Below are 24,325 nucleotides of genomic sequence, written 5' to 3'. Positions count from 1 at the left end.
TCATTGAATCTTTAAGTTTAGTCACGATTCAATCTCATGAGAACTTAAAGAGTATGTATTTAAATCAGGTTTATATCTTGATGTGCTATAATACGAGGCTGTGCTGGCAGCATAAGATCAAAAGCGCACCATTTCCCTAAACAAGTTCAAAGCCTTATATCAGTTTGCCAAATCTTGTTCATTGCCATCCAAGGTGGATGGAAAGACAGTTCCAAACATGATTATGAACCAAAACTAAACATCAGAATACAGCTGATCTAGCTTCTCGAAATCAAAGTCAGGAGAACCTAGGAGACAACTGGCAGATTTAAATTTCCTTTTTCTGCATAAGGGAATGCCAGCAACCCAGTACACTATCGATATATAGCCAAGGATCAACTAAAGTTATTTGTGTCCATTGATAAAGTCAGTGGTCTAGATCAGGATAGTAGGACCACCAGTAGAGGGAAAAGCAAAAAGCCAGAGATGAAGTAACAGAAAATTGAACCTGGTCAGAATTGCAGTCAGATGGAGGTGAGAACAAAAGTGCAGTGAGTCTCAACCGTTTTGTTGTGTTTCATATCCAAGCCTGTTCCTTTCATCATTTTCTTGGATGCAAAAAGCATACATTCCAGAAGCAGGTCTTAGCACATATGAGGTTCTGAGTTCTGACAGCAATTCAATTTGTACATATGAATTGAAAAAGCTGAAAAGGAAAAGCTTTTCATGGAGGCAAAGTGCTGTGAAAAGAGGATAAAATGGCACATGACAATGCCTCGATATTATTCGCTACCTTCAATTTGGCCTCCAATGTCGTCTAGATTCATATATCGATTTCCTCCTCCAACTTCCCTCCTCTTGAACAAAGACAAGGAATTCAGGACCATGCATTATATCACTCACTATATATAGTAGAGTCAGTTGCAACGATCATAACCAATAAACCATAACAAGTCTTGAAAGAAGTAGAAAGAAAGAAAAGAATGAGGTCTGCAATGCTATCAGGTGTGACCAAGAGTTCCCTTGACCACTTCATTGGGAAATAGTCTCTTTTGTAACTATTAAACCCTACTGAAGTGTTTGGGGGAACTCCTGGTTGCATTTGATTCTACAAAGAATAAAAATTATCAGCCTCCTACAGTCCACCTCCACTTCCTGGGTTTGAGTTCCCGACTTCCCATCGCAATGTACTTGGCCTATATGAGGCAGCTGTTATAAAGGAAGAAGAACATTATCAGGTGTCACCAAGAGTTCCCTTGACCACTTCATTGGGAAATAGTCTATTTTGCAACTATATATCCTACTGAAGTGTTTGGGGGAACTCCTGTTGGCATTTGATTTTAAAAAGAATGAAAAGGGTTATCAGCCTCCTACAGTCCCACCTCCACGTCCCAGGTTTGAGTCCCCATCACAATGTACTTTTTCTATGAAGCTGTTATGAAGCAAGATGAGAATTAGCAGGTGTCACCAAGAGTTCCCTTGACCAATTCATTGGGAAATTGCCGTTTTTGCAACTATACATCCTACGGAAGTGTTTGGGAGAACTCCTGTTGGCATTTGATTTTATAAAGAACAACGATCTAGTAGAGCTAAATCATAAACTAATTAACTATCTGGTATTCTCCTTTTACTTGTTTAAGTAATGCTTTTATTAGTAGTCATTTTATTGTATGTGTAGTGTGCACACACATTGCTTTTGTTTTTTTTTCTTGAATAGACTAGCAGGCAATAATACCAGATAGTTCTCTACCAGCAGCCGCAGAGCTGCAGCGCAATGATGATCAATTCTCAGCTATGTCATAAACTTAAACTGGTCTTTATCTTTGTCATTTTTGCTTTCATTTTCAAACACTCCATTAACACAGCAGCAGCAGTGCAACAACAAACGAACGTACCTGAGAAAGCAAATGTTTGTGCCTAAAACCAGGGATTGAGTGACAACAGTAGGACTCACTGACCGGCTTTGTATTCGCACTAGGCCATTGCTTCTTTGCCCAAGAACTTGGTTGGATCCAATTCCATAAACCTTGAATTCTGCATAATAGTGTACGTATATGTGTGTGTGTGTGTGTGTGTGTGTGTGTGTGTGTGTGTGTGTATGAAAAGCGGAAACTGATGCCAGCCGTTGAATTCAAAGAGAACAAAGCAAATTAATAAAAGGAGGTTACACATTCAAGTTTCATGTTGTCTTGTAATTCACATACTGCTGCTGAAATACAATTTTTAGCTTCCATAATTGTAATATGAACTAATTTTTTGTCCTATTCAAAACAAATAATTAAAAGTAGCCATGGCTGATGAGGTCTGTACTAAGGTCTAATTATTAGGCTCAAACTGATGAATCAGTACAAGATTTCGCATATTCCTTTCTTTTTCACAATATCTCAGCAACCAAACAAGAAATTAGGGTTTTTGCTTCTTATTATTTCACAACAGTGAAAATAAGGAACTTTAGAGGAACTATATGTATACCATACAATTTGATTTAACTGAAAGGAAAAAACGTACAATTTGATGATCATGCTTCGTCTAGTAAACGACAGCAAAGTTAGGATTTTAAGTGCTACTCTCTGTTATCCAGCGTTTTCTGCACAATCGAGTAGAGAAATTTAAGCACCTTCCAGTTTATTAAATTCAAAATTAATCAGAAGCCAACAGAGTAAATTAGGGTTTTATGCTCTAGACAAAACAGCGTACGATGTCTGACACGGAAACGATACTCTAGTAGATAATGGACAAAAAAATCTAATCTTGCCACACAATTATTAGTTGTATAGTCAAACCAGCACCAGTGAATCTCTTCCAATAGCCTCAGATCTACAGCGAAGCTTTTCCAAATTTCCAATCAATTACTGAATTTTATCTATTTTTCAAATTTAATAATAAACATTTTTTTTATTCATTTGAAGCCTTTTCAAACCATGAGTGAATCTCTTCCAATCGCCTAAAAACTGTTTTTCATATCCAAAACTGAATAATAAACATTTTTTATTTTTTTTGATAAAATATACATTTTTTATTAATTTGAAGACCCAACATGCTTGACCCATTTGGAGGCGATGACAATATCGTAAATATATTGCGCGTGGAAAAGTATCGCATTTAAGTTAGTGATAGTATCGTTTATTTATTTGATGGCATAATTTAAATAAGTTGAACTTTAATTTTTCACTTTAACACAAGGGTTGGGAATGGGTTAAGGGCAATGTTTTAAAATATCCATCAAGTGGTAGATATTTTTATCGAAATATTCAAAAAATCAAGTATCAATAAGAAAATGGGTGAAATGCAAACTTCACTCGTATATCAGTGAGATATAGAAAAATCAATGGATATTGACGATATTTACCGATTCACTGAAAAAATTATCTCAGAATTCATTGCAAATTTCATACTTTTGAATTTTTGTTGAGAATTTTTTCTCAAATTTCGACTAAATCAGAATGAATTGATATACCCATTCCATTGCAATGTTTCATAATTTCCGTCAAATACAACCAATATCAATAGTGATATACTCATAAATTTACTTGTCGATATTTCTACCTATATATTAAACACTGGTTGAAGGTGTGATGTAACTTTTTTTCTCGGTTTGCATTTTGGGTTAGCGACGAATTGATATTTTGGGCTTATGTATTTGTTTTGTCTCCTTGTGAACAATTCATGGTGTTTAAGATTTTGTTTTGTGGGAGGTGTGGAAGGGGAGAAAGGTGGAGGAGGGTGAGGCGTCGGGGCAGGAAGGGGTGGGTTATATGTAAAGTCCAGAGGGGGTGGGATGGGTAGGGTAGGCGAAGAGGATGGGCTAGGAGGGTGAGAAACGGCATAAGGGAAAGTAGTTTCGTGAAAGATGACGTCTCGACTAGTGAAAATGCGGTGATTGTCGAGATCGTAAAGGGTATAGGCCTTTTGTCCATGAGGATAACCGAGAAAAATGCAACGATGAGCCCGAGGGGAAAATTTGGTGGTGGGAGTGACAGAGGTGGCATATGCCAGACAACCAAAGACGCGGAAGTGGTCATAAGATGGGGTTTTCGAAAAGAGAACCTCAAATGGGGATTTATGATGGAGAAGACGGGTAGGGAGACGATTGATGAGATAAGTAGCGGTAAGAACACATTCCCCCCAAAACTTGATAGGAAGATGGGATTGAAAACGAAGGGCGCGGGCGGTTTCAAGAAGATGACGATGTTTTCTTTCAACAACGCCATTTTGTTGGGGGGTATAAACACAAGAAGTTTGTAAAAGCACCCCATGATCAGAGAAAAAACTACGAAGAGATAAAAATTCACCACCATTGTCAGTACGAATGCATTGGATGGTAGTGCGGAATTGGGTAGTGACATAAGCAAAAAAATCCTTAATTAATTGTTGAGTGTCGGATTTATGTTTCATGAGGAAGACCCACGTAAAGCGAGAAAAATCATCCACAATGGTTAAGAAATAATGAGCACCAGAAAGAGAAGAAGATTGACGATTCGGGCCCCAAATATCACAATGAATTAAAGCAAAAGGGAAAGTTGATGAAATTGAACTCAAAAGAAAAGGTTGACGAGTTTGTTTTGCCAACGGACAAACATCACAAATATGACTAGAATCAAAAGTACAATTAAGAGAGCTAGATGCTAAAGCTTGCAAACGAGTGGAGGAGGGGTGACCAAGACGCCTATGCCAGAGGGAGGAGGGGATGGTAATGAAGTTGCAGAGAGGTTGACGAGTGGGGAGAGAAGAGGTAAGGGCCACAAGGTAATACAGATCGCCACGTCACTTACCCACACCAATCATCGCCTTCGAAACCAAGTCCTGCAAAACACACCAAGAAGGAAAGAAGGTTATGGAACACAATAATCCATCTGTAAGTTTACCAACCGATAAAAGGTCCACTCGGAAATTAGGGACACATAAAACGTCCTTTAAAGTAACTGATGAATTTAAAGGAAGAGTGCCGGTAAAAGTAATGGGAGCGGAAGCACCACTAGGCAAAGAAACAGGCGGCAAATGTGAAGGAGAACGATTAACCAAACATGAGGCCGAAGAAGTAATATGATCCGTAGCACCACTGTCAAGAATCCATTGACCATGACGAGAGGTGACAGATAACAAACCTTGGGCAAAATCAGTAGTGAGCACGGCATTGGCCTGAGGAGGGGTGGTGGTGTCACGTAGAGCAGCTAGAACACGGGAGTGCTGCTCGGCAGAGAGGTCAGGCATGGCAAGTAGCAAGTCATGCAAAGTGGGCTGGGCCCCGTGCACTTGGTGGGTCGTTGAAGTAGAAGATGAGGCGAGGGCCTGGGTGCCTTGCACGTGATGGGCCTGGGAAGCAGAAAACCGTGGCTGCCGGGGAGGACTGGAAGGTGCATGGCTGCGGGAAGAACTGGAAGCAGTGGCACGGCGCGGTGGTCGCTACGGTTGGCCATGGAGGGGATGGCCAACGGGATAGCCATGAAGTTTATGGCAGGTGTCTCGGGTATGATAATCAAAATTGCAGTAGGTGCAGTGGAGGGGAGGACGAGCAGAGGACGGGCCACGAACAGCCATGGGAACGGCAGAGAAAGCTGCCGAGAAAAAAAAATTAGGGCTAGGGTTATAAACCTGCTCTGTATACCATGTAGAAAAAGGTATGTAGGCTAAAAATATATTGATACGTGAATGTGGAAAAAATGGAAGAGAATGCTTTTTTTCTCATTATCTTTCTCTACAAGATTACAAGGATATATATACATGATACAAGTGTGTAGATAGGACAAGGTAGCCGTCCTAGTGTGTAGGTAGGACGGCTGTAGGACGACTTGACGGTTGTAGGACGGCTAGTGTGTAGGTAGGACAAGGTAGGACGGCTGTAGGACGGCTAGTATATTCCTTATTTGTCTAAAGGTACGCGATATCCACTTTGTAATTTTCTCTCTTATCACCGTTACTCTCCCAGGCATTTTTCTTACAGTAACTCTGTCAGTCGGACTGTGGAGCCTTCCTCCTTTGCCGAGGCTGCCACTGACCCCAATTGGCAACGTGCTATGACTGAGGAGCTTCAAGCTTTACATGCTAATGGTACTTGGACTTTAACTTCTTTGCCCCCTGGCAAAATTCCCATTGGTTGTAAGTGGGTGTACAAACTCAAGCACAATTCCGACGGCCCTATTGACCGCTACAAAGCTCGTTTGGTTGCTAAAGGCTTCACTCAGGCTGAAGGTATTGATTATCATGACACTTTTTCTCCTACTGCTAAGATGATTACGGTGCGTTGTCTTCTTGCTTTTGCTGCTAGTCAGTCTTGGTCTCTTCATCAGCTTGATGTTAATAATGCTTTCTTACATGGTGACTTACATGAAGAAATCTATATGTCTCATCCTCCTGGTCTTCGGCGACAGGGGGAGAATCTTGTGTGTCGCCTTCACAAGTCACTTTATGGTCTTAAGCAGGCTTCTCGCCAATGGTTTGCCAAATTCACTAGTGCCATCATTTCTGCCGGTTTTCAACAATCCAAAGCTGACTATTCATTGTTCACTAAAAAGTCTGGTATTTCTTTCACAGCTTTGCTCATTTATGTGGATGATATTGTGATTACAAGCAGTGATACTAGTGCCATTAATTCTCTGAAGTCTTTTCTCCGTGATCCTTTTCGGATAAAAGACCTTGGTGATTTAAAATATTTTTTGGGTATTGAGGTTTCTCGTTCCAAACAAGGGATTTATATTTCTCAACGCAAGTATGCATTAGAGATTCTCAAGGACTATGGTTTTTTGGGAGCACGACCCATTGTTTTTCCTATGGATGTCACAAAATTATCTGATAAAGGAGAACTTCTCAAGGATCCTCAAAAGTATCGACGATTAGTAGGTCGGTTAATATATCTCACTATCACTCGGCCGGATATCACCTATTCTGTGCATGTTCTAAGCCGTTTTATGCACGAGCCAAGGATATCTCATATGGATGCTGCGCTTCGTATTGTTCGTTATTTGAAGGCTACTCCAGGTCAAGGTTTATTATTTCGTTCTGACAACCAGACCAAGTTAACTGCGTTTTGTGATTCTGATTGGGCAGGTTGCCTTATCACTCGCCGTTCGACTACTGGGTATTGTGTATTCTTGGGCGGTTCTTTGATTTCTTGGTGGACGAAACGACAGAAAACCGTTTCGCTCTCTTCAGCAGAGGCGGAATATAGGGCAATGGCAGGTGCTTGTTGCGAGATAGTTTGGCTTCGTTTTTTGTTGAAGGATTTAAACATTCCTTTGGATGGTCCTTCCATTTTATTTTGTGATAATCAAGCAGCGTTACATATAGCTGCCAATCCTGTTTTTCATGAACGAACTCGTCACATTGAGATGGATTGTCACTTTATACGAGATAAGATTGTAGATGGCACAATAGAGACCAAGCATGTGGGTACGGCACAACAGTTGGCAGACTTGTTTACCAAACCTCTTGGGAAAGAAAAGTTTTCGGGTATGTTACGCAAGTTGGGAGTTCTTGACATCCACTCTCCAACTTGAGGGGGAGTGTTAGACAAATAAGGAATATACTAGCCGTCCTACAGCCGTCCTACCTTGTCCTACCTACACACTAGCCGTCCTACAACCGTCAAGTCGTCCTACAGCCGTCCTACCTTGTCCTACCTACACACTAGGATGGCTACCTTGTCCTATCTACACACTTGTATCATGTATATATATCCTTGTAATCTTGTAGAGAAAGATAATGAGAAAAAAAAACATTCTCTTCCATTTTTTCCACATTCACGTATCAATATATTTTTAGCCTACATACCTTTTTCTACACTGTCAAATCTGAATATCCTTCATGGTCTGTTGGTGAGCATCAAACAGGTGAATTCGAAACAAATAATGGTGAGATCGTGCATCGAGTAGTGACGGGAGCCTCCTCATTTCTGAAAGCTTTGTAACCTAAACAATAAATTCGTCTAACTTCTTACTTTTTTTCCTCTTCACTTATATAAGTAAGAAGTTTTAAGATCGAATATTTCCAATATGAATTTGAACCACATTATTACTAGCTAAGCTAAATTCACTATCTCCCTCTTAATGTAGATAATAATAGTATCATGTCAGTATTGAAAGAAAAAAAAATCCTAATCACACCGAAACTGCAGCTTACAAACGTGATATATTAATATACTATACTTGAACTATTAATTTAGGGTGGGGATATTCAAACCCAACATTTTTTTTTTCCGAACAATACGCAACCTGTCAATGAAGTTTAGAGTTCCAAGTTTGCCCTACCGTATAAAGTGGAAATAAAAGATTACTCCAGAAATATAGTATTATTTATTGAAAGTCATGAGTGAACGATGTTTTTCGAGTAAGTGTGAATGGAATTATTTGATTTATATTAGGTGACATACAACACGTGCGACAGCTCTATCATTCAAAACCAAATAGCAATAAATGGAGAGGTCCAAAATTAAGGATTTGGATCCTCCTTAGCCAGAAGATTCTCATGATCAAAACACGTGGATCGTTGAATTTTTATCTAACGGCTACAAATAAAAAAATTACTTTAAAATTATAATAATTATAATCATTGAATAAAAATCCAACAGTCCACATGTCTTGATTAGGAAGATCCTCTCCTTGGCACAGGAGAGGATTCAGATCCCAAAATTAATTTAAGCTATTATGCAGTGCTTTAATTACTCGACGGCGTGGGGATTCGTTTTTATATTCTACAATGCATGTATAGAAAAGTTAATAGGGTAGCATGTTGAACCATGAACTGATGATCCAGTGATAAATGACGGATTGCGAAGTTTTCTTCAAACTAAAAATTGAAAGTCTTGGATTCAAAACCTATTGCTGGTGTGGAAGCCAGGCTTATGATCAGGAAGAGACTGAAATGTCTCTGTGAGTCTTTTCCAACCCCGGAAGAGGTGGATAACTTGCCAGTTGTCACACTTTAAAATTTTTAAAATTAAAAAAATTAAAAAGTAGCATGTTGGAGTTCTAAAAAAATTAATGGGGGTATTTTTGGAACATGAGGGATATGGGGTGCAGCCGCAGATGGTAGAAGGGCATACACAAACATTGCCAACGGCGACCAACAGAACTTCACTCTCGCACCTTCAATCCAGACAACAATAGCCGGAGCACGGGCGGCTTTTGATACAGATTCAGGGAAGATCTTGTGGACAGCTGCAAACCCTTGCAAAGAAACTTCCTAGGCACCTGTGGCAGTCACTAATGGTTTGTTTTGGCTGGGTCTGTAGCTTCGAACGGTCCTGCATATGCCATGGATGCGAGCACTGCAGACGTAGAATACTGATGCTACAACATACGGGGATATTTCGGCAAGCTAACGGTGCACATTCGTCCGGAGTGGGTGTTCAGTTGCCCTGGCCAGGTTTCACCCTTCTTGGACAGCCCGGACTAAACTGTTTGCTTTCTGCGTTGACAGTAACAAAATCATTGCAAAAAAGCAAATGAACTTTTGAATAACTAACAGCTGTAAATATCATAACTGCGAATTCGATCGGTAGCAAACTATCCAGTAGAAAACCCAAGTATTTAACAAGCAAAAGAGAATCATCGCTCGCATTTGTACATGATTTGATGAGACAGAATATCACAAACATCAAACCTAAAACAACGTCTCCAAACTGTCAAATAACCCTAATGCTAAGTAAGAGAACAAACTCGATCGGCACATACAACACTGATCACTCAACACATCAATCTTGGTTTCACTATAACTTAATCACAACAACAACGAAACCTGAAACTGCAAATGAGTTGGTATTTTTCTCTTTCCCTGCCCTCGATACACTTCCATGGAACAATACCTAGTCCGAAGTCACCTCCTCCACTCTGGTTGGATCGCCTTATCTGAAATTGGCATTACCCACAATAAAGGACCATTAGAATGCATACCACATATTTCAACCCGATTCAAAGACACCAAGCCAAATGATCAATAAGGAAACGGGAAAAAATTCAATACTCAAAAAGTAATAAGTCGGTGTACAATTTCAGCATAGCCTTCTCTGAGCCTACAAGGAAAGTTGTGACAGCTTGGCCTAGATTAAGCATTCATGTTGAACTCAACGATAATATACATATAATACTGAGACCAAAAGGTCAATGTGCGCTGTGACAATATCCCAACTTTCACTAGAATGAGCACATGAATGCTTGAAAAGATATGATGTCTAACTCAAGTATATATGGACGGAAGCATTTGCAAGAGAGTAAATCAGACATGCAACTGAAAAGCACATGGAGGAATTCACAGCTTACCAAAACCATCCCTTGAAGACAATAAAGATCTGTCACTTCTGATTACTCCTTTTCCAGCTTGAACCAGTCCATGTGCCCGTGGGGAAGGAGAACTTAACTTAGTGTTGGTGGAAGCAGACAATGAATGCCGCCTGGTAATAACATTCTTCTCAACAATATCTTGGTCAAACCTGGGGGAGCCCTGTCCTCTCAGCCTAGCTTTTGCTGATGCAGTTGGTGCCATATAACTAGGGACTCTTGGTGTGTTATGAACCCCATTCTCCTGCTGTTCAAACTTCATAGGTGTGTTATGAACACCATTCTCCTGATGTTCAAACTTCATAGGTAGAGAAGCCCTTCTCTGGCTGGTTTTCGTATCTTCATTCCCGATAACATGATCCCTCGAGTTTGGCTCCTGATTTATTGCTTGAAATTCTTCACTTGTCCCATTGTTCTCCAATGGTTGCACATCACCAGAAGGATGGTCATCTAACTTTTCCATGGGTTCATCTGCTGAAGGCAGCTCCACACTTCCTTCTAGATCGGACTGTTTTGACACAGCAACTGCCATATGTTCCATCTTCTTGGAAATTTCACTAGTGCCTTGCTCCAAATCATCAGGAGCAGCAGCAACCAAACTCTTCACAGTACTGTGCTTTGGTCTCTCATCACCAACTAATGACCGATCAGAAACCACCTTCTTGGAATCAGAAGATTTTCTCACATTACTTTTAACCTTCGCAACTTCTGAAGGGCTAGGAACTTTCCTCAAATTGCGTTTAGTCTTTTCAGAATCAGGGGTGACATGTTTTGACCCATTTTCAACATTTGTACCGGACAGTCTCTGAACGCTTCTTTTTGGTCTGGCCTTTTCAGTTTCTTTTGTTTGACCCTTTTCATGCTTCCTACGAGACCTTGAATCAGGGTTTTTCTTCAGTTGTACAACAGGTTCCCAAAAGCATGACCTGGTCCAGCGCTCAAGCCACACCCAGGACGAGTTAGGCTCCCCAGGACCGTACTCCAGACGTAGAGGAATTGTAGTACGCAATGAAGCCAAAATCTGAAAATAAAAATAATAATAAAATAAACAGTTTTCTTTTTCAAGCAATCAAATGCCGACTTTGGCCCAGCAGTAAAAGTGACAAAGAGGTACAGGCACAGATCTGTCATCATGTTCCCCTTTTTAAGATCACCACCTAAGGTATTACTCAGTTCTGAAAACTGGTTTTTGGAGCCATAAGTTGCATGCCCCTCCTTATTACGTTTGGCAGAACATCATTACAAGTAATACAAGCATATAAATACCAGACTATTCCCCCATACACCTAGGTGATAAAACAGTACTGGGCTTACAATAGTGAGAAGGAAATGCCCCCTGTGATACATTGTGCTGCTTTACAAACTTAAGGCTAATTTCAGTATACATCTTATAATGATCCAAAGAATTGATAGTAAATCTTACCTTCTGAACAAAAACAATTTTGGACAGCCTCTCCACCTGTGAATCTGCACTTACTCCAGATAAATTAAAACATGTAGCACCCTGATTCATGACAAAAAGAAAAATTATTGGTATATAAGTGGCAATAAATTGCATATACAGTGGCAACAAATTGCATATTCAGTGGCAACAAAAGTTTAGGAATGAAAGAATATACAGACAGGCTTTTGCTCTTGTTTGAAAAAGTAACCAGAAAGTACATGATTTTTACACACCTCAACCAAAACATCAGAATGTCTAGCAAGTTGACCACGAATCAGAGCCTGAAACTTAACAATCCCCTGGACACAGAATAATGTGGATACAGCTTGTCTTCTAACCAAGTGAGCACGAATAAGTGCTTGCAGCCTCACGATTCCCTTAAGAGTCCGATATGCACGGCGAGCCTTCGAAGTTTAAAGATAATTAGTTTCCATCAGTAGTTGGAAGGTTGGTCAAAAAATATTCTCCACGTACTAATATCATCTCACAGAAGTACAACAGAAAATGTTTGGAAATATTATTAAGCATAATTTTTAAGCAAAAGCAGAACGTCAATGGGGAGGAAAGTACCACATAGCCCCTGTAAGCGCTTTGCGCCTTTGTGGCAGCTTGCTCTTGCTTGATTGTCTCAAGATCTTCCTGAGAAGTCGAACTCAAGATAGCTTGTGCTCGGCCATCTTCCTTTGCAGATGACATTATAACCCCATCATTGGGCAATTTTTCAGCTACTGTGATCTCAGAACCCACTTCATTACTAGCAACAGCCTCAATCAGTGGTGGTGAAACCAATGTTGGTGATATCAGCGGAGCACTCACAGTTAACTCTGAAGAGAACAGTGACTCCCCTTTATTTGTAGATTTCTGTGAAACCAGAACAACATCATAAGTTACAAATTAGAACCTAATGACCCACAAGATGAAAGAAAATTAATAGATAGGTTCCAACGTGCATCTTAGTAATACCTCCCTTACTTTGGAAAAAGTAGACTTGGATGATTTCTTCCCAAGAAGCAAGTTCTTGATCCATTTCCCCGGGGTTTTTCCCATTGCAAAAAGTTAAACGCAGCCCACGATGCTTAATACGCAGAAACCTGCACGTACATACACAAATTGAGCCATGACAGTACCTAGCTACCAGCTGAACTTGTTGAAATTAACCAAAAACCTAATCGCAAAACCCATTTGAAAACAGAAAAAGTAGGGTTCGAAAACAAATGGTCTGCTCAGCTGATATTATATGCGAACCAAAATTCAAACCCTAAAATTTAAATTTAAAAAAATGGAAAAAAATCAAGTATATACAGAAATGCTGAAACAGAAATAACGAAAATAATCGAACAAAAAAATTATATGCGATAAATTGTAAGGTTGGCGAAGAAAATATGAACATGAAAATTTGGGAATAAAATTCAAAGCTAGTGAAAGATCGAGGCCGTTCGATCTAAGCATTTCCGGGAAATGCAGTGCTGAGAAACCCTAAAGCCTCCCGGCAGTACGGAACAAAGAAAAACGGGAGACGAAAATAAGAGGAGTACCATAAACTGGAGAAGGAGAAGACGAAGAGGGAGTAGTACGACGGCGTTTTGGGTCTGCTGCTCCACCGGCGACTGTGGGATGAGCTCCCTCTGCTTTTTCACTGTTAATTTCACCTGAAGAACCTGCGAAATTAGAAACTGAAATTTAATAAGGTGACGACAAGAAATGGAAAAATATTCCCGCAACGAGGAGGGAACGACGACGTTTGTGGTGGGTTCGCTTTGTTTATATGGAATGTGGACCCCAGCCCAATTTTGGGTTGACCCAAAGAAGGCAAGCAGTTGGCCCAAATTTAGAGCCCAAGTTTTTGTTAAGATTGTGTTGCTATGATTCGATTTTGCAATTGGATTTTGGATTACTGTTTGTTTTGTTTAACAATAGTATTTAATGATTGTTTGAAGATCACATCAATCTTTTAGTATGATTGCTTGAAAGAAGGAATAGTTGTTGCTGTTAAAGTTTCAGAAAGACGGTAGCGGTTCTTCATTAACAACACTAGTATTGTCCCTACTAACTCACTATTGCAATCAATATGTGTAGGATTTGTATGCAAAATGCCTTGATTCAATTAGGAGTGAAAGCATGTGATATGAGTTGTGAGTTATTTCATGAGATGGACAATGTAAGACTTTTTACTTGGTTCTACACTTGTTCATGTACTCTCACAAGGACCAAACATACTGAATTTGAGTACCATTGTACTTGATGTAGGTATAATTTTCAATACACTTGAGCATCTTTTATGAGAGTGGTCTAGCAAACTGACTATGATTATATTGGACAAATTGACCTAAAAAGAATGTTAGCGTTGATGCATGGGCACATGCACTATTCTAAAAATTTTCGCCTATGTCCCGCCTAGATGCTAGGCGGCTGGTCGCCGTCCCAATTAATGTTTAGGCATTTGATAATTAAGAAATGGCGCCTAAACCTGCTGAGACACCCGCCTAGGTTGCGACTCACTTAGACAAAAAATAGATAACTTTCATTTTGCATTTTATTTTTTTCAATAAATTGTAAGAGACTTGTTGAATACTTAAATGATCATACATTATATGTTTGTTCCCCATGTTTTCATTACGTTCCAATACTTCATAATATATGTGTCATTCTATTTTGTAGTTTATAATGAAATTATATATATTTTAAGTATAAACAATGACTTATTTACATGAAATATAATGGATTCAGTTAAATCTGCCTAGGCGCCCGCCTAATTGCCTAGGCACTAGGCCCCAGCTCGCTACCCGACTATCACCTAGCGTCTTTTAGAACCTTGGATGCCTGATGATACATACTTTTGTGAGCGTCCACACACGATTAATGTTAACACAAGTCTCCAATAATTGCAATTTGGGTTCTAATTCCTCATGCAACGTTTCTTAGTTTAGCAATGCATAAGGCAACAAACAACCTATAATCTTTTACTTAATTAATGTATATGGAATATTAGGAATAATCCAACTTGATGGAATCTTTCACCCAAAAAAATCGAATAGAATAGCACCAAGATGTTAAACATTAACACAAAAATACTCATTAAATTCAAGAATATATTCCATCAAAATATTGAAGGGATGCGAACGAGTCGTCGTTTTGCAAATTGCAAGCAAAGCTTTCAGCTTTGCTTCCAATAGAAAGAACAAAACACGTAAAACACAGATAAAAACAATTAGTGTCAGGCTGGCCGCATCCCACTGAATTATTAATCACTTGTAAACAACTGAAAAGAAAATGGATTCGGTGGAACTAATACCTAAATTAATCAAAGCATCCAATTCTTTCTCCCCCTGTGTCTTACTCGCACGCACACACCGACACAGCCTCGCACAAAACGACATATAATGCAATGCAATCCTTATTTTCCATGGATTGAGATCTTCTTACTTCAGAGTTCACGAATTGAGCAATTCAGACCGTTTAAAAGAAAGATAGATATCTAAGTGTTAGAGAAAGAAATTGTGTGTGAAGTAGGCCAATGAAATTAACTAATAAAAATCACAAAATTTAAATTAAATGGTTTAGATTGCTCGGTTAGCAGACTCTGGAGCTTGAGATCTAAAGACGATGTCAATCCATTTTCTATTGACATGGACGCAGGAGGACGTTCTGTCATGTGAATCATAAATGCACAGATATTTTTAGCAAGTCATTTGCATCCACGGAAAGTGACCTGAGGTCGTCCTTTTCATGCACTAAATTCATTTCCCTGATTGAGAACTACATTACGGAAAGGGCGTGATCCGGATCTCATCCACCAAATTCATCAAATTAATTAATCTGGATTCTTGAAATTTGATTCAGCGGCTACACGATTAAATTTAAAGGACTCAAATTAGATGATTATGTGAATTTGATAGAAGGAATCTAAAGAGGACCTATTTCCTAGATTACCACTACCTTAGTGGTACTCACCGACTCCGTTTGTAAGTTAAAATCTCATATTCAAGTCATATCTCATATATTTGAACAAAAAAATAAAAACACTAATATCTTATATTTAGATTTTGAGGCAAAGTAAAATCTAAATTTGAGTTTCAATATCAATTTTAAGGAAAAAAATTTTAGTCTGTCAAGAATACGTCTAGTACACCAAGTTTCATAATCCAAGTGGTTTAGATACTTGAAAAAAAAAAATTTACAACCACTTGTATTATGACACTTTGTGTGTCAGGGCATGTTTCTGACATATTGAAAACTTTATCGAGATTTGAGTCCAAGGTGGAGCCAATGTCAAATAGAAAAATATTGTTCAACCAAGAAAAAGGAGATTTGAGTTTTGAGTTCAATCATCCCCAGTGCACATAAACCAAATTATTAAAGCTCAAATATGATTTTTGAGTTCAACATTTACTCCTCCAATGAAAAGACTAAAATCTTTCATAAGATTTGAGTCTTTGCATTGTAGAAGAAAACCAAAATATATAAATCCACCTACCCTTTGAAACCCAAATATGTGAATATGAGTTTAAAATTTGAGTATTTGCATTAGAGATGCTCTTATTCATCATTCTCATAACGAATATCATACACTTTACTTTTAAAAAAAATAAAAATACAACCTAAAAATACCGTAGAAGCGTTTTTAGAATAAATACGCGTCATACGTATTTAGATTTTAGTAAAAAAAATTTCAATGTATTATTTGAGATTGTAATTTTGCGCAGCCGATTCTACTGTTCGTCGTACACTGTTGAACATGTTTGGTGATGAATAATTTTACGTGAAAACAAAAAGGCCTCGTGATTTCATCATGGGAACTGGGAAGTAGAAAAAGGCTGGCTTTTCACGAACCCCACGTGGCCACGGCGCCCTAGTAGGTTTGCCATTATGTACGTGGTCAACATCCAGCCTTTGAATCAGAGCCATGTTGACCTAATTTATATCCCATTTCCGAACAAACACTGCAGAATGGTAGAAAGTGGAAACTCAAACTTTGAAAACCCAGTTTGCTGCTTAAAATAACAGTTCGCGTACCGCAGGATCGGGATCGGCCATGTTGAAGTGTCTAAGCCATCTTGTTACTGGATCGGTATTTCAAGTTAATAGCGTACTGTTTCGGAGATTATTATTTTAGATAAAAATCAACTGGCACATAATAGATTCACAGTCACATACATAGCGTTTGGTCCAATTATAATAAGTGACATTGTATTATTTAACTCATATTTAAAAACCATTTTGTGTAAGTCCTCATGCAGATGGGTTGGCTTGCATTGTCTCTTTGTTCTTGAACTTGGCTGAATCCACTAGCACTGTCTGGTTCTTGCTTTGCCCCGCTTCAAATTCTGCAATTTCAGTCTTTTCAGATCTGTCATTCTCTCCACATTAGGTTTCCCAGTTCCCCTCCTTTCTGTTGAAATTCTAGTCCTTTTCCTTCATGATTTCATCACCCTCACCAATTTTAGTCTCTCACTTTCAACTGCAAAATCTTTTCTTGTCACCTTGCCTCACCAAACCAAGACCTTTCTGCTCCTTACCTGCTTCCTTCTTACTTTACCCACTCCTCATCACATTTCTGGAAAGTTCTTGAATATACCGAATTTAACGGTTGAATGTGCGCTGAAGAATCCAGCGGAGTTTAACGGATGAACCTGAGCCACAGAGCAACTTGGACTAATTAGCTTTTCTGGGTTAATCTCGTTTTCTTCAAAAAAAATGAACAACTTCTGGGTTCCTATCTGTTTCTTTCTTCTCACTCTATCCATCTCCTCTCAAATCTCAACCGCTCAGCTCAGTCCAAGCGAGTTTCGAATCCTCTTCCAAGTGCAAAAGCTTCTCGAATACCCCGAACCTCTTCAGGGATGGACGAACTGGACCAACTTCTGCTTCCTCCCTTCCTCCCCCTCCCTCCGGATCGTCTGCACAAACAACCGCCTAACCGAATTAACCGTCACCGGAAACAAAACTAAAACCTCCCCTCCAACACAGGTCACTCTGTCCAATTCCTTCTCCATCGACTCCTTCTTCACCGTCCTCACCAAGCTCTCCAACCTCAAATCCCTCTCATTGGTCTCCCTCGGCCTGTGGGGCCCGCTGCCATCGAAGATCAACCGGTTGTGGTCGCTAGAAACGCTCAACCTCAGCTCGAACTCCATCTCCGGCGAGATACCGGCTTCCCTCAGCTCGATCAAGAATCTGACGAGCATAAATTTGGCTGACAATCTCCACAACGGAAGCGTTCCGGATCTCAGACCTCTAACATTTCTCCAAGAAATCAACCTCGGAAACAACAAACTGGGTCCTGGATTTCCCTCGTTGGGAGACAGTATTCAAATCATCGTTCTCAGAAACAACTCCATGAGATCTGATATTCCGGCAGGACTGAAGAATTTCGATCAGCTGACGAAACTAGACATCTCCTACAACAAATTTGTGGGTCCCGTCCCATCTTTCCTCCTCTCGCTGCCCTCCATCCAGTTCATCAATGTTTCCAAGAACAAGCTCAGTGGTGCCCTGTCATCCAACGCAACCTGCGGTAAAAACCTCATAGTTTTGGACATTTCCCAGAATTTTCTGATTGGGAAGCTGCCCACCTGCGTCGGATCGAACTCGAAGGCTTCGAACAGGACGGTTCTGGATTCGTGGAACTGTTTGTCGGGTGGGATCTCGAAGTACCAGCATCCGTATGCCTTTTGCCACAAGGAAGCTCTGGCCGTGAAGCCGCCGGTTGAAACTGCAGGGAAGAAGGAGGAGAACAGGATAAAGCTAGGTGTGTTGCTGGGTATGATTGGTGGCATTGTGGGTGTTGCTGGTGTTGTTGGGTTGCTGGTTTTGGTTATCATCAAAAGGGCAGGGAAGAGGGAGGCAGAGGATCGATTTGACAGATCCATGGCGGAGAAAACCTCTGTCAGAAGCTCCCCAAAGCACAATATTAATGCAAGTAAGCGTCTGAAAAGTGAAAAAAAGTCGCTAACTTTATTGGCTGAAATTAAATCAAAAGGTGGTTAATATTTGGATTTGGGTTTTTCAGGGCGTGTGCCGCAGATGATGAGGCTGCCAACACTCGGGCTCCCTCCTTATCGTGGTTTCACACTCGAAGAAATCGATGATGCAACGAACAACTTCGACGCTGCAAATTTGATGGCGGAAGGATCTCATGGACAGGTATTGCATTGAATATGAACTGTACAATGTGGATGCACGTCGTTTATTGATCAAAGAACGAACATTCTGCGCAGATTTATGTTGAGACCTGATATTATTTTGTGCAACATTTACAGGTGTACAAAGGTTGGCTGAGAGATGGTTCACAGGTGCAAGTGAGATGTGTGAAGCTAAAGCAGAAGCAGTTGCCACAAAACTTGAACCAGAGCATGGAAGGCTTGTCAAAGATGAGGCATAGGCATTTGGTCAGCCTTATAGGACACTGCACTGTCACGTACCAGGACCATCCCACCGCATCTAGCACGGTATTTATTGTTCTCGAGAACATCACCAACGGGTCGCTGATAGACCATCTCACTGGTAAAGAACAAACGTCCTGCACAAGAGAGAACTGTAATTTGATTAACTAAAACAGTTCTAACATGCACACTTTGGTTTTGTAGATTGGAGAAAGAAGGAATGGATGAAATGGCCGCAGAGAATGGCGGTTACCATTGGCATTGCGAGGGGAGTCCAGTTCTTGCACACCGGCGTGGCTCCCGGGATCTTTGGAAACAATTTGAAGATAGAGAACATATTGTTGGATGAGAGTGTTTCTGCCAAAATCAGTAACTACAATCTTCCGTTACCATTTCAGGTGGGAATTTGCATAAAGTAAAGTAAACATGCTTGAAAGCTTTGAAAAGAAGGTGAAGAGTTTGTAGCCATTGACAATTGCATTCTCTAATTTGCAGGTTGGTTCAGAGGATCCTCTTAATGGACAAGGGATTAGCAGTAATTCCCATCTAAACAGGTAATTACTTTTCTTCATCTTCCTCTTGTTTTCTAGTGCAGCATCTGAATTATCTTATGAGAGTGGTAAAAATGTAGCGCCGAAGCCGAGAAGGAGGATATTTACCAGCTGGGCATTATTCTGCTTCAAGTTCTTACTGGTAGATTGATTAAATCAGCTACTGAATTGGATGAGCTTAGAGTTCAGGTAAATCTTATAGAAAAGAGTTCTTCGCAAATAAGCCCCTCGAAACTTCATTTCATAGTATAAACCACTTAAAATATAGTTTCGGATTTGTTATTTCACCGATTGTTATTGCTGACATTATTAGTTGTCATGGGAACTAAACTAATGAGGGGTTTTTTTTTTTTTTTTTTTTTCTGTCTTTCTAATTAACAGTTAGAAAATGGCTTGATTGAAGGGCCATCGACACTACGAGAAATCGTAGATTCGTCGATGATGGGAAGTTTTGCGTACCAGTCACTGAAGACGGCAGTTGAAATCACAGTCAATTGTTTGTGCAGAGATCCAAGCAAGCGTCCTTCGATAGATAATGTTCTTTGGAATTTGCAGTATTCGATTCAAGTTCAAGAGGGATGGACTAGCAGTGGAAACCTCAGCGCACAAATGTAGTAGTTCTTTCGTCAGATTTACAGTTTTACTTGTTACTTGTTAAACAAGGTATATGAATAAATGAAAGGCTATACAATTCAACTAGAGTTCCTTGTTTTGCTTTTTTTTTTTTTTGGACAAATATAGATGTTAGCTTAGCCACCAACAAAGTTCAAACTCATGTTGTTATGCAAGAACTCAACTGTAACAACCACGAATATGAATTGATGGTACAAAACATCCCCCGTGTTGGTCACGCGACAGATGATGTGACAGGCAAATGCATACAACAGTTGCACATCAATTTCGTTCAATCCTTGCCCCAAACTACACAATATCATAAAACAAAATTAAATGCAGTTTTAGATGGAAGAAAACTGCAGGGCAGGTGGTCCGACATACTAGATATACGAGGCCTAAACGCCACTGAATAAAAAGACCCAAGCAAAATATTTCACAATACCCGAAGGGATGTGCTATACACACAACGCATTTTACTTCTCACACATCCCTTGATAATTTATATCCGTTGATCTTTTTCAATTCATCCGATCCTACGGCCAAAAATTAAAAAGGTGTGTGAGCAATAAAATAAGGTGTGGATATCACACCCCTACCCAAAAGTCGGTCCTTCACAACACAAAAGGTTTTCAAGTTTCAAAGTTATTTAAACATTGGCTGATTCAACTGATTTTCGAAAGCTCTCCATCAGGAGTTAGCTTGTTAATCGGCAGTCCAACTCTGCTCAACAATCTCGCGGACTCTCCTATTGTATTCACGCTTGTTCTCGCTAAACATCCGTGCAGCTTCTGAATTTGCTGGAGAGTTTGGGTTTGGATCACACAGCAAAGACTGCAATAAGAAAAAAAAATATCTTAGGGCCCAAGTCATGACATGACGTCTGCATAAAAACGCCATTAAAACAGAGGGAACTCTCTCTCCACAATCTTATATTTCATTTATCAATGTTGATTTAAAGCAATATATCCACATAAACATATGAATGAGTGTGCGCAAGTGTGTGGATGTATGAGAGAAAGTAAAGTTCGATAGTTGTGTTGTTTAAAAGAGTATAGTCAGATTGTTTTGTGTTAAAAACAATTCCCATGCATATAGTTATGGTAATAACAATGGGAAAATGGAAACGTGGTTAGATACATGAAGCGGTGATTTGAGAGAGGTGCAATAAGAAGCGCTTGCTTATCTACATGGTTTTAGGATTCTTGTTCTTTGAAATGAGAGATGAAACAGACATGGACACACATGAAAATTTCTTCAAGAGCAAGTAATAGCCATAATTAGGTGTGAAGGTGCAGCTGAACGCATTGGTAAGATGGTTGAAATAAAACAGAGAAGACGGGATATTTTCTGAGGAAGAACTCAATCAGTACAATCAATGCTTCTTTGCTCTTGTAGAGCTCAAATAGATGCTACAAAATTTAGTTTCGGATTGGAATAAACAAGATGGAGCAATTAGATTTACAAAGATCAAAATAGTGCAACGTAAAAGACAGCAACTTATCCTTTCATATATGGTGTCTGGCCACTTACAGACATAGCCCATGACACTCAAACAATAGTGTCAATAAATTAAAGCACTAGAAGTAACCAAGCAATGAATAGAACATAGCCAAATACCTGAATAGAGGTAAGTATAGCTGCTACATCATAGATAGGGCTCCACTGATTCTGTAGGATGTCCAAACAAATGCTTCCATCCGCATAAACTGAAAAGGGGCAAAACAGACAGAACTTAAGACTTGAAACAGCAGAAATATATCCAACTAATTGCATTCCGGTTAACTTGTTAAAATATGTATATTTGCAAATATGAGTGAACAACCAAAGCAACAAGCTGTGAGGGTGAAAACGATCAGTGATTCAATCTCAATTAACAAATGTTTGCGTACATAAAAACAAATTCCAAATAATTCCATTTCCTCAGATCCTTTTTCACCCATGAGAAGTTAGTTTGGCTAAGTAAATGGGTGTACAATGATTAAAAAGAAATGATGAAAGACTGTCTTTCCTAAAAAAACGTAATGACAGGATATGCCGCATAAGAAGACTAAATTTTGATAAAAGCACAATACCAGAGAAGAAATTGTACCATGATTACATATGCACAAACCCAGATATTCCTTATAGGTATTAGGTGGGTTCTCATTCACAAAATCCAAGAGGAAAACTGAGATAATAGACAACTCCAAGCACGGTAAACTCCTCTACTAATTTAAGAACCATTGAAAATAACAATTTTTACAGTTTGTATGTGCATACAAATGTACCAACTCAAGTAAAAACGTAAAATGTGCATGCATGTACGTATGTGCAGTTGTTTGAACTTACTATTTGGATGAAACATTCGAGAAACGAAACGCACTGTTGGTGGCTTATTTGGATAGTCCTCTGTGAATTGGAGTGTCAACTTAAACGTACCTGGGAAACACAAAAATATAATTAAAGATGTAGCTTAAAAGTTACAAATGGAAGATAAGAAATCGAAGTACAACATGATATGAGTTCTTCTTGGTTTTTACCTCCATCCCATGGGGTGTCATCTGGCCTGCAGTTCAAAAAATGAAGTGCATAAATAAAATTGTACGGGATCTCAAGAAAAACAATCTAAATAAACTGAAACATGCAACAAACCACAATCTACATCCAAGACGTACCCAAATATAACAGCATTCCAAAGCATAATATTGTTGTCTTGCGGAGCACCACTTATACCCGCAGGGGGATCCTGCTGCAACCTCTTGAAATCCCTCATCAGTCTCTTCCTTGCAGGAGTCGACATCCTCACCGCCTATACATTTGGGCAACCAAAAAATAACACTCAGTCCCAGTCAAATCCTTTTCCAAACATTTGTGTGCCCATATAAAAACATGCAGGCATCATTGAAAGCAAGATATCAATTCATAACTTGCACCAACGGAGAATTACGGGAAGTGCCAACCAAGCAACATGTGTAGCCATTCGAGCAACATAACTCAGGTTAAACAAAATTCACCTAAAGATTAAACCTATAAATGAACACAAATTCAAAGACTTGAATCCGAAAAGCTCAACTAACCTCTAAAATCCTAAAATATATTTACAAAATATATTTGATTCCTAGACCTAATTGACTGAATTTTGATGCAGCTGAGCTCAAATAAAGTCTAAATCCAACGTAACTGGATCAAATTGCACAGAAAATCTTAGTCAACTGGTTGCTACCGCACAAGTTCGACCTATCAACAAATATAAAAACCCCAAACATGCATGATCAAAATCCGAGATCCATATCCAAATCATCTAATTGCGTCAGCTAAAATTATTTACGATAAAAATTGAAAGCAAACAAAAATTTAGGGTTTATTTTCTTGTAGTACAAATTACAATTAAGAAATTAGATCTTCCACGAAATCAAATTCCAAACAGACCACAAAATGGGAGAAATTTTCCATTACTGCATCTGTGATACGAAAAGAGGAAAAAAAAAATAAGCCCAGAAATTAAGAAAAACCTGCTAGCCGACGGCGAGAGAATTTGATTCTCCGAGACAGATGTCCAGAGCCTCGGGAACGGAAGGGAAGGTTTGGCAGCTCAGGAACTTTCCCGCGAAACAAACAGATGGACGTGTAGATAGAGAAACGGCGTCAAAGGAGGATTTCCGCGGTGGCCGGGGGACGGAGGGGAGAGAGAGAGGAGGAGAGAGAGTTTTTAGGTTAAAAGTGCTTTAAGTTGGGAATGATTTGGTTTGGTTTTATATTTACAGGCAAAAGATACTGGAACTCTCTCTCTCTCTCTCTCTCTTCTTTTGTACTGGCGCTCTTTGCCAACTAGCAAGATGCATCATGACAATGGGGTGTCATCAGCCATCGTCATATCAACTTCATGTATAGTGTTGGAAGGATTTTTCTGTGTTCTCTCGAATAAATATAATCATTTATATGCGTAAAAAAAAAATTATAATTACTTGTATCATAATACTTATGTATTGGACCGTATTGACACACATTGAAAAATTTCTCATATGGTTAGGCTTTTAAGACTACTTGCATTATGATACCTATGTCGTGTTGACATAGGCGTGTGACGACTACGGATATATCATG

At 39.4% G+C, this 24,325-nt stretch overlaps 3 protein-coding genes across 5 annotated transcripts; 1 reads left to right on the top strand and 2 right to left on the bottom strand.

Annotated features, from left to right (window-relative positions):
• Positions 1–9,470: 9,470 nt before the first annotated feature.
• LOC125477665 (protein IQ-DOMAIN 29-like) lies at positions 9,471–13,399 on the bottom strand. Of its 2 annotated transcripts, none has more exons than XM_048585054.1 (7): positions 13,230–13,399; positions 12,658–12,785; positions 12,265–12,555; positions 11,928–12,098; positions 11,674–11,754; positions 10,233–11,271; positions 9,471–9,821 (listed from the first exon to the last, which is right to left on the bottom strand). In XM_048585054.1, the coding sequence occupies exons 2-7, from the start codon at positions 12,739–12,741 to the stop codon at positions 9,790–9,792; spliced, it is 1,698 nt and encodes a 565-aa protein (XP_048441011.1). In that variant the 5' UTR covers positions 12,742–12,785; positions 13,230–13,399; the 3' UTR covers positions 9,471–9,789. The 2 variants fall into 2 exon arrangements, with proteins under 2 accessions (XP_048441011.1, XP_048441012.1); XM_048585055.1 differs by having other exon boundaries at positions 12,667–12,785; positions 13,230–13,398.
• Positions 13,400–16,661: 3,262 nt separating this feature from the next.
• Positions 16,662–21,101, top strand: LOC125477655 (probable LRR receptor-like serine/threonine-protein kinase At1g14390). 2 transcript variants are annotated; one of them, XR_007258691.1, is made up of 7 exons: positions 16,662–18,613; positions 18,704–18,837; positions 18,954–19,197; positions 19,281–19,491; positions 19,572–19,630; positions 19,708–19,816; positions 20,009–20,042. XR_007258691.1 is itself a non-coding variant. In XM_048585035.1 (7 exons), the coding sequence occupies exons 1-7, from the start codon at positions 17,389–17,391 to the stop codon at positions 20,240–20,242; spliced, it is 2,199 nt and encodes a 732-aa protein (XP_048440992.1). In that variant the 5' UTR covers positions 16,662–17,388; the 3' UTR covers positions 20,243–21,101. The 2 variants fall into 2 exon arrangements, 1 of the variants encoding a protein (XP_048440992.1); XM_048585035.1 differs by having other exon boundaries at positions 19,281–19,474; positions 20,009–21,101.
• Positions 20,425–23,978, bottom strand: LOC103950859 (ubiquitin-conjugating enzyme E2 2). Its single transcript, XM_048585036.1, has 6 exons — positions 23,734–23,978; positions 22,897–23,030; positions 22,762–22,787; positions 22,571–22,660; positions 21,860–21,948; positions 20,425–21,073 (listed from the first exon to the last, which is right to left on the bottom strand). Exons 2-6 carry the CDS (start codon positions 23,019–23,021, stop codon positions 20,945–20,947), a joined length of 459 nt encoding a protein of 152 aa, XP_048440993.1. The 5' UTR covers positions 23,022–23,030; positions 23,734–23,978; the 3' UTR covers positions 20,425–20,944.
• Between the last annotated feature and the right edge of the window lie 347 nt (positions 23,979–24,325).

Source organism: the organism of the source record quoted next, unplaced genomic scaffold, assembly GCF_019419815.1.
Source record: "Pyrus x bretschneideri cultivar Hongxiangsu unplaced genomic scaffold, Pyrus_bretschneideri_v1 Contig22, whole genome shotgun sequence".
Classification (NCBI taxonomy): Eukaryota; Viridiplantae; Streptophyta; class Magnoliopsida; order Rosales; family Rosaceae; genus Pyrus; species Pyrus x bretschneideri.
The sequence above is the reverse complement of the archived record's forward strand: the minus strand, read 5'-3'. Positions and strand labels throughout refer to the sequence as shown.